General features: G+C 38.3%; 2 protein-coding genes across 2 annotated transcripts; both read left to right on the forward strand.

The window, feature by feature from the left end:
- Positions 1-2853, forward strand: LOC131317580 (uncharacterized protein At1g65760-like). Its single transcript, XM_058347118.1, has 3 exons — positions 1-650; positions 800-1072; positions 2619-2853. The coding sequence occupies exons 1-3, from the start codon at positions 1-3 to the stop codon at positions 2851-2853; spliced, it is 1158 nt and encodes a 385-aa protein (XP_058203101.1).
- A 1587-nt stretch (positions 2854-4440) lies between these two features.
- LOC131317581 (uncharacterized) lies at positions 4441-10839 on the forward strand. The gene is made up of 3 exons (XM_058347119.1): positions 4441-5288; positions 6804-7491; positions 9724-10839. The coding sequence occupies exons 1-3, from the start codon at positions 4441-4443 to the stop codon at positions 10837-10839; spliced, it is 2652 nt and encodes an 883-aa protein (XP_058203102.1).

The following is a 10839-nucleotide window of genomic DNA, read 5'->3' on the forward strand; positions in this document are numbered from 1 at the left end:
ATGGGAACTTGGGCCGAAGTTCCAGAAGACCTACTCGTTCTAACTGCTAAACAAGTAACTCTCTTCTTCAAAGATTTTGTCTCTTTCAGTGGAATTTGTAGATCACGGCATTCTGTTGCAATCAACGACAATTTCGAGGGATCTGAACACATCCCATGGCTTATGCTCTCTGATAAAGACAAACCCGACGAGCGTCAATTTATTAGTCCAAGAAAAGATGGTGTTATTCGCACAGTCAATCTACCAGAAGCAAGAGGAAAACGATGCCTAGAGAGTTTGGGTTGGTTAGTTACACTAGCCGAAGATGGTGAGATGAATCTACTCCATCCTTTCAATGACTACCACTTTAGAAGCTTGTACAAACATCCGAGTTTCATACATAAGGCTGTCTTGTCTTCACGCCCAGAGGAGAGCAAGGATTACGTTCTCGTGGTTTTGCATGGAAACGTCGGACATCTTGGTTTTTGGAGACCTGGCGATAAGTCCTGGACCGACGTCGAAGTCCCTATACTAGGCTTCTGTGATATCATTTTTCATGAGGGACTACTTTATGGGGTCATGGGACATGGCATGGTTTTGGCTTTCGACGTTTTGGGGCCTAACCCGACTCGGCCATGGTTTGGTCTAGGCATACCGGACATATGCTTTGGGTCAGCCAAGCAACTGTTTATAGTAGAATCTGCAGGGGTGGTACTAATGGTGCGTCAAGATGCATCGCTGCAAGATTTTGGTGACGACGATCCCTTTGGTACCGTCCTGATAATAAGAAAAGGTCTAGTGTTGATTATCCGACATGCAGGTTTCGAGTATTCAAAGCTGCTTCAAGCACAAATGAATGGGTGGAGATAATGAGGTTAGGCGACAATGCCCTGTTCTTGGGTGAGAATGCTTCCATCTCCGTTGATGCTTCTAGATTTCTAGAGATAAAGGCTAATTGTATCTATTACACCGACAACTTTTGGAATTTTTATCAGCGAGGAGGTGTAAACACGGGTATCTATAGCTTGGAAGATGGAAGCAAAAGTCCTTGCTATGAAGAGGAGTACTCTTTTAATCCGATATGTCCACCTTTGTGGGTTAACCCGTCGTCTTTTTGACGAACGACACTGCTACTTCTGTGTCCTTTTTGTTTGGTTTTCGGGAGGTTGAGCCCCTCGATGTCTTTTGTTATGGTTAATTTACAATGTTTAAATCACAACTGTTATGTATTTCCTTAAGAACACCCACAAAATTACTGTTAATGATGATATTTTTACTATTATTGATGGATGATTCTATGAAAACACGTATTTTTATTTTTTTTGGTATTTCGAATGATTGATGTTAGAACATGTGTATTTTTTTGCTATTGAATACTAATTTCCCTTCCGAACAGATTGTCTGATCCCCAAAAGGTTTTAAAATTTTCAAATTTCTTTCACAAGATACTAGGTATCAACGAGTTGTTTTGATTTAAGTAAATTCGCATAAAACATACTCGTTACACGAAATGCTCGGTAAAGACACATCCTTATTATGGACTCATTGGTTCCACTCTTAAGAACCCAAGCAAGCTACTATCGAGCATCTTTCCTGTTGTCCCTCTTAATTTGTCACCTACAAATATGCAAATTTTTTCTTGTCCGCCTCAAAGTACAAGTTTTTGTCAACTTAGTTTTAAGCATTTTGAAAATTCAGTAGGATGAAAAGGATTAAGGATATTAGAAGACCTAGTTTTATTTATCACCCGTTAGCCACAAAATATTTTTTTTGTTCAAAAAACAAGAAATTCTTTTCACAAAGATACTAGATATTAACGAGTTCTTTTAATTTTTTCTGAGAAGTTTGAATTTGTTCGAATAAAAATGTACTCTTTATAAGTTCCCGGTTTGACGGATTGGAAATACTTTATGGGACGGTGGAAGTATATTGATCTTAATTGAGTGTTATCTCCAAGTTCAAATTATGTCAGGTGAAAAGGATTGGCTAAGATGGAGGATCAATCCCACCATCCCACCATATACTAAAAAAATCCAATTGAAGACCCATAAAAAAAAAAAAAATGAAATCCTGTAAAAGCCGGCTCTAATTAAGAACTCGTCAAGGGTTGAAGGTTTTTGCTGACTTCTACCGATGTCGATCTTGGAGCCTTGATTCTCGGATTTTCTGGTCATTTAGAAGGATCGAAGGGGTAGTTTCTCCAGGGTCGGCTTAGAGGACAAGCGGGAGAAGCATGCGCTTTGGGCCCTCAAAAAAGGCTACAAATGAGGGCCTTCAAAATTCTAAGACCCCCTATATATATGTATGTATGTATGGCCCAAAAATTTTTTGGCACTAAACCTCATTTACACAAAATAGACTCAATTAAAATTTAAGAACCACAAAATAAGCCTAACGGTGGAATTACTAATTAGAAACACTACTAATCAACTTCCATAAACCCCGTGGAAAAGAAAAAAAAAAAAAATCTCATACCCATTACGCCATTACAGTTTAATAGAAACACTAGAGGCGATGAAAAAAAGAGAAGGAAATGCTTGATGTCGGTCTCACAACTATATGCTTATATTTTGTAATGGTAAATCTTTTGTAATGAATTTATTTTAAGAATAGACTAACTTTTGTATGAAAAATATAAGGAGGCCTCATTCAAGAGGTTTGCTTCACGCCTCCAAAACTTATGACCCGACCCTAGGTTTCTCGGTGGCTTTGGGATCCGGGAGTGTGATGGGATCGGACAGTGCGGGTCTTCGGTCTCCTCTGTGTCCGGTGGTTTTGGATCTTGTCTTTGACAGGGGGTTTTGTGGTGGTGGTGGGCTGCTTGTTGGGGGTGATGGCTGTTGGAGGTGTGCCGCGGCAGTGGTGTTCCAATGAGTGATTCCATGATTGGTTTCTTGTTAATCTTGGATTTGGCTCACTACAAGAAAAATTGCATTGGGTGACGAATGAAAATCGTCGCAAATTGAATATTTTTCGTCACAAATAATATAGGTGACGAAAAAAAATTTGTCGACTAAAGGTTGTCGAGGATTCCTACCTGGTGACGAAATCTATTTTTCGTCACCTATAGTGCCTTTTGGTGACGAAAAATTTCGTCACGGAAAAATGACTTGGTGACGAAATTTTCTTCATCACCTATTGTGCTTTTTTTATGACAAAAAATTTCGTCACAAATTATTCCCTTTGGCTCGTCAAAGGTGACCCATCGGTGACGAAAAATCGAAAGACATTCTTATATGTGAAAAAAATATCACTTTCTTGCTCCTGCGGGGTTTCGAACTCAAGTCTCCTAAGTTTTGCACGCAAGCTTTAACCAACTACACCACACAAGCTTTTCAGCATATGTTTGAAATATCTAATATATAACACATACATTGAACATTAAAATATATTTTGAACGGCATTTTGAACTATTAAACATTAAAATTAGCAATTTTAATAAACATGAAAGTCGTAGCTCTTTATGTTATTGTTCAAACCCAATTTAAATTATCTCAATCGGAGTTCTGAGCAAATAGTTATGCCCAAAATATATTTGGTGACAAAGCGTAATTCATAAATTTCGTCACCAAAGGATAAATTTTTCGTCACTGAAAACGTAAAAAGAAGACGAAAATATTTTTCGTCGCCAAATTGGTTCATTTCGCGACAAAATATTTTTTCCGTCACTGAATAGTTATCTTTGGCGACAAAAAATAATTTCGTCTCCTTTTTTACTCTTTTGGCGACGAAAATTTTATTTCGTCGCCAAATAGGAGCCTTTGGTGACAAAAATATATTTTTCGTCGCTAAATAGTTATATTTTGTGACAAAATAATTTCGTCAAGGAAGTTATCAAAACAGTGACGAATTTATTTTTTTGTCGTCAAATATACTCATTTAGCGACGAAATTAAATTTTGTCGCCACTTTTTGGTCACTAAACATACTTTTTCTTGTAGTGGCTATCGGGTGGACAAAGAATTATTCATAGATTTAGGAATTTTTGTTCCATGTCTTCATCCTTTTTCCTGTAATCCTTGTAACAATTTCAAAGTTTATCAAAAAAAAAAAAATTTGCCGTTTAAAAAAAAAAAAATGGCATCCCAAACCATTGCCCTTCGGCCTTCATCCAGGTTTATGTGGATATTATTTCGTAGTTATTAATAATATCGAGCCTTCTCTGACCATAGCTTTTTGACGTTCAAACATAGTGATGCTTCCTTTTTCAGTACTTGACTGAGACTTTCTCATTCGCAATCCCTGTTTCCTCTCTCTCTCTCTCTCTCTCTCTCTCTCTCTCTCTCTCTTCGTTCTGTTGGTGATAGATAGCTTTTGTTGTTGTTTTCTCGAAGGTTGATTGCTTACCAACCTTGTAGTTTTTTTGGGCTTCAGTGGCAAACTAGTTGGTTAATGCCATTTTTTTCTCTTGCCCTAGGAATCTTGTAATTTTTCAGCGGATTATTAAAAAAACAGGAACAAGATGGGAAATTGGGCCGAACTCCCAGAAGACCTACTCGTTCTAACTGCTAAAAAAATAACTCTCTTCAAAGATTTTCTCTCTTTTAGTGGAGTTTGTAGATCATGGCGTTCTGTTGCAATCAACGACAATTTCAAGGGATCTGAACAAATCCCATGGCTTATGCTCTCTGACAGAGACAAACCAGACGAGCGGCAGTTTGTTAGCTTGAGAAAAGGGAGTGTAATTCGCACAGTCAATCTACCAGAGGCAAGGGGAAAACGATGCTTAGAGACTTTGGGTTGGTTAGTTACACTTGCTGAAGATGGTGAGATGAATCTACTCCATCCCTTCACTCGAGTTCAAATAAAACTTCCCCATGTCACTACCTTCAAAGACTACCACACGAAAAGCTTTTTCAAAAATACGAGTTTCATACGAAAGGCCGTCTTGTCTTCACGCCCGGAGGAGAGCAAAGATTATGTACTCATGGTTATACATGGAAACTGCGGATATCTTGGTTTTTGGAGACTTGGAGATACGTCCTGGACCAAGGTCGAAGTTGGCATAGTTTCCTTTCTTGATATCATTTTTCATGATGGACTATTTTATGGGGTCATGTGTGACTTTGTTTTTGCTTTTGACGTTTGGGGGCCTGACCCGACTCGGCCATGGATTGTTCTGCATGTACCTGACAGACGCAAAATTGGGTCGAACGAGCAATCGTTTCTAGTGGAATCTGCCGGGGTGTTGCTACTGGGGATGCGAGATTATCGGAATAGCAGATTTCAAGTATATATTCCAGGCTGCTCTAAGAGAAAAAGGGAAATGGGTGGAGATAACGAGCTTAGGCAACAATGCTCTATTCTTGGGTGACAATGCTTCCATTTCCGTTGATGCCTCTAGATTTCCAGGGATCAAGGCTAACTGTGTCTATTGCACCGACAAGTATTGGGAATTTTACAAACGAGGAGTAAACCACACTGGTATCTATTGCATGGAAGATGGAAGCAAAAGTCCTTGCTATGAAGAGGAGTCTTTTGATCTTATTTGTCCACCTCTGTGGGTTAACCCATCATCTTTCTGATGTGCTATATACTTCTGTCGTTCTTTTCGTTTGGTTTTAGGGATGTTGAGCACCTTGATCGATGTTTTAAGTTATCCTTAGGAATCTACAACGTTTAAACTACAATTGTTATGTATTTCCCTAAAAAAGGCAGCATTATCCGTTGGGGCGGAGCCTTCAAGAGGGGGTTGGTGGCAGCCTTGCTTTAGAATTTAGCCCATACTCGTCAAGGATTAAGAATTTTCTTCCCAGCATCCATCTCCTTCAGAGATTATGAATTAAAGAACCTTAAAAAAAAATGAAATCATGTTAAAGCCGGCACGAAGAACACGTTAAGTGTTGACTCCGTAACTTCGCATCCCAAACCATTGCCCTTCATCCAGGTTTATTTGGATTTTAATTCTTAGTTACTTTTAATATCGAGCATTCTTGTAGTGTTTTTGGTTGGTATCTTGCTTTCTTTTAGTTTTGGTTCTCGAGTGGTGTTTGCTGGTGTGCCTGTGATCCATTTATTCTTTGTTTTCCTTTTCAAAGATTAATAAGAAAAAATTTGCCGATCAAAAAAACAATATCAATCATTCTCTGACCATACCACTCTATATTGTTTCTTTTTGCCGTTTTGGTTTTGTTTTGGAGTAATAAATCTTTTATAAAATATTATACATAAGGTTTATCACGAGTATGGTTCTTAATTTATTTGTAAAATGTCAAAAGGCATGTGCACACAGATCACAATTTTTCGGCCCACCTCAAATCCCATAAAGATTTTCCAATAACTCATTTTTCTTACAATTGTTTAACTGTAACTATAAAAAATTAGTTCAATTGAATATCGGTAATGGCTTTCTAGAAAATTGTAATGTGAAATTTAGTGATTTGCCCTACAAATTCTAGAAAATGCCAAAAAAAAATTCTTAAATTATTTGATAGTTTTACAGCAACTTCTTTTGGATTATTAATTTATCTCGATGAGAGAAATCGTATTGGTAAAAAATAACTTTTACCTCCTTTTCTTTGGAAAAATTCAATAAGAAGCCCAAAAAGTCTAATTTTTCTATTTTTGGGCTTTTCTTGGATATTTCAAAAAAAAGGGTAAAAGTCATAATTTTTTACTTTTTTAATTTTTCTCATCGAGACGAACCTATAATTCAAACAAATTTTGATGCAAATTTGATAAAACCGAATTTATTTTGAATAAGAACAAAACAACACGTCAAGTTGGATTTTTGTTTGGGAAACTTGTGAGATGATGATGGAAGATTTGATGTTGTGACGTTTTTCTAGTAGCATAGTGACTTGATTTTGTTGGCTGTTTTATTAGTCAATCTTATGATATTCCATGGCACATTGTGTTTATTACTGCTCTATGGCAAATTTGGAAGGACAGAAACAAAAAGAGTTTTGATAACATTGAGATACCAATCTGCATTAGCGCCAGGAATATCATGGTTTATTCTCGGGAAATTGTGGAAGCATTCAAGTCCCCCCTCATTATGGGCTCTCAGCAAGCATGTCTAATATCTTGGGTGAATCCAATTGCAAGTAACATCAAACTCAACACGGACGGCTGCTGGTACGAAATGAATGGACGAGGAGGCTTTGGTGGATTGTTCAGAGATCACAAAGGCGACTGGATTATGGGATTTTACGGAAGAAGGAACTTTTCATCAAGCCTGGAAGCCGAGATTTGGAGCATCTACAAAGGACTAAAGATCATTCTGGAAAGGAAACTCAAGAACGTGGCAATTGAATCTGATTCTCTCACGGCCGTCAATCTGATTAAGGAAGGGAACCCAAGCAATCACCCGCAAAGTGTGCTCATCAACGAAGCCCACTTCATCATGGCCAAGACCAACACGCCAATCGAGCACACTTATCGATCAGCAAATCAATGTGCAGACCATCTCGCAAGAATGGGGGTCGAACAGACAGACGAACTCGTTTTAGTTATGGACATGCCCATCTCCATGAGAGAATTTTTTCTTAGAGATAGCCTGAATATCAGGCAGGTGTTAGATTAACAATAGGTACTTTGTTTAGGTTATCCTTATGACTTTGTGTGTATCCCTAATGTGGTACTCTCTTTCGTAGTCTATTTTGATATTCCGCTTGACCTAAAAAAAAAAAAAAACATAGTGACTGGCTTTCTCATTCGCAATCCCTGTTTTCTCTCTCCCTCTCTGAATGAAAGAAATTAATGAAAAATTGGATCAAGCATCAACATATATCGGATTGAATTGATTTTTCACAAGGTTCACTCAGTTATTTTTTTTAAAATTATTGAACGGCTCGAATAATTCATGAGGGATCCGGAATGGGCTCCACGGGGCCGTCGTACCCCATGGTATATAACTCGTCGGGACCACTAGCAGTGCTCGGGTAAAATTTATGCAAGAATCTTCAGAGTTATCCCTGGAGATTAAGATTGTGATACGATGAGGGAAGATATGATGGGCTGACGTTTTTCTAGTAGCTCTTTTGTTAATGACTTGATTTTGTTGGTTGTTCTGTTAGTCAATCAACCGCAGTGAAGCTTCATTTACTCGTCATTTGCGTCTCTCTCTCTCTCTCTCTCTCTCTCTCATATCAAGTTAACTACGTTGATAATTGTTTACGTAAAATTAGAGTCCATTTTATAGTTGTGATTAACAAATGAAAGAAAGATTATTCACGCACTTTTTTTAATTTTAACCAGGGCTTACTGGAAAAGGTATTTTCTATCGAGGAGATGGATAAAATTCAGAGCAGATTGTTATGTGATGCTGGAAAGAAAATTCATTTGGTCAGTTAGGATTCGTGACCAATACTATCAGAGACGGATCTATAGGTCATATATATGGGGGCAAAAGCCCCCGTGTTGTTTCCGGGGTTTTTTTAAAAAAAAATTAATATTAATATTAGTTATTTTGTGTTTGGTTGTTAAAAACACATAGATGTTGTATATTTTCTATTGAGTATTATTTAGGCATTTAAAATCTTTAAAAATGTGTTCATTTTAGGTCCCAAAACCCAATTTCTCTTCCTGCGCTACGGTCTCCCATATCTCCCATAAGTTTTTTCTTCAATTATTTATCACATTCCTCTTTTTATCTCTCTCCACTTACTACCCAAAAAAATCTTCCTCAAAACCTAAACAAAACAAACTATTAGATTTCCAAACCTTGAAATTTCAAAATTTTGTCTTCATAGTTCGGCCCCCGCATTTACAAAATCCCAGTTCCGTCCCTGAATACTATTGAAGACGAATGGCGGTGGAGCTTTGCAATTGTGAAGGATGCATTGTGAAGCAAGTCTGCCATGATGTTAGAGAGGCGTTTCAAATAACCGTCGCATTGAAAATTTTCCCCACCCCAATAGATAATGCCACTTTTTAGGGAAATACATAACAGGTGTAGTTTAAACATTGTTTTTTAGGGAAAGAGACCCTTGATGTTTTAAGTTATCCTTAATCTACAATGTTTAAACTACAACTTTGTGTATTTCCCAAAAAAAGTGGCATTATCTGTTGGGGCGGAGAAAATTTTCAATGCGACGGTTATTTGTAATGCCTCTCTAACATCGTGGCAGCCTTGCTTCAGAATTTATCCCATTCTTGTCAGAGAGATTATGTGCCTCCCCAAGGCATCCTTCTCAGATGCAAAGCTCCACCGCCATTCGTCTTCAATAGTATTACTCACGAATCCTACCTGACCAAAATGAATTTTCTTCCCAGCATAACATAACAATCTGCTCTGAATTCCAAAAGCACTAACGCCATTTTTTTGGTAAATTGACATCCGTGGAAAAGTACCGACTAATCCGAGTGATCAATTCCAACATTGACTAACAAAATCCTTTTTTAAAGAGCCATAAAAGAAATTGAAACCCGGTCAAAGCCGGCACCAAGAACGCGTTAATGAAGGGGTCCTTGCTGACTCCTTAACTTTGAATACTAAACCATTGCCTTCCATCTAGGTGAAAGTGACCATATATTCCATTCTATACTGTTTCTTTCTTCCGAATCTCTCAAAATCTGATACATAAGTCCCGTTATGGTTTTTATGTGCAAAATTCTTAGAAGAACCTCAAAGTTCATCACTTGAGATTTAGATTGGATGATGAGTTGGCTGAAGAGACCAGGGCAACATCCGAATGGAAGATATGATGGGGTGAGTTTTTCTCGTAGTTTATTTATTTATTTTGATGACTTGAATTTCTAGGCGGTTAATTTAGTCATCAATCTGATGCAGTAATAACAACAGCAACAGCAGAATAAGAACATGGGAAATTGGGCAGAACTCCCAGAAGACATACTTGTTCTAATTGCTAAACGAATAACTCTCTTCGAAGATTTCCTGTTTTTCAGTGGAGTTTGCAGATCATGGCATTCTGTTGCAGTCAACGACAATTTCAAGGGATCTGAACAAATCCCGTGGCTTATGCTATCCAACGAAGACAAACCCGACGAGCGTCGGTTTGTTAGCGTGAGAAAAGACAGTATTATTCGCACAGTCAATTTACCAGAAGCTAGGGGAAAACGATGTCTAGAGACATTAGGATGGCTGTTGACTACATCCGAAGATGGTGACATCAATCTACTCCATCCTTTCACTAGAGTTCAAATTAATCTTCCCCATATCTCTACCTCCGAATACTACCACCCGAGAAGGAATAAGCATCTGAGATTCATAAATAAGGCCGTCTTGTCTTCACGTCCAGAGGAGGGCAAAGATTATGTACTCATGGCTATATATGCAGGCGGCGACACTGGCCGTGGATTTCTTGCTTTTTGGAGATCCCGAGATAAGTCCTGGATCACAGTCAACATTATTTGGTTCTGTGATATCAACTTTTATAATGGACTATGTTATGGGGTCGTAGGTACGAAGATTCTTGCTTTTGACGTTTTGGGGCCTAACCCAAATGTGGCATTGGTTGTTGGATATGGACCTAGTCATGAATGCTTTGAAGAGCTCCAGAAACCGTATGTAGTAGAATCGGCTGGGGTAGTACTGATAGTTAATCGAATCATTCGACAAGTATCCCCGTCCACTTTTTCCAAAGACGACCCCTATATTTTCGAGACGTGTGGGTTTACACTGTTCGAGGTTGATTCAAGCGAAAAAGGGAAATGGGTGGAAAAAACGAGCTTAGGCAACAGTGCCCTGTTCTTGGGTGGCAATGCGTCCGTCTCTGTTGACGCCTCTAGATTTCAAGGGATCAAAGCTAACTGTATCTATTACACTGATAGTTTCAAGCGAGGAGGAAATTACATGGGTATTTACAACATGGAAGATGAAAGCCTGAGTCCTTGCTATGAAGGGGAGCCTTGTAGTCTTATTTGTCCACCGATGTGGGTCAATCCGTCACCCCACTGA

Source organism: Rhododendron vialii, chromosome 2a (genome assembly GCF_030253575.1).
Source record: "Rhododendron vialii isolate Sample 1 chromosome 2a, ASM3025357v1".
NCBI lineage: Eukaryota > Viridiplantae > Streptophyta > Magnoliopsida > Ericales > Ericaceae > Rhododendron > Rhododendron vialii.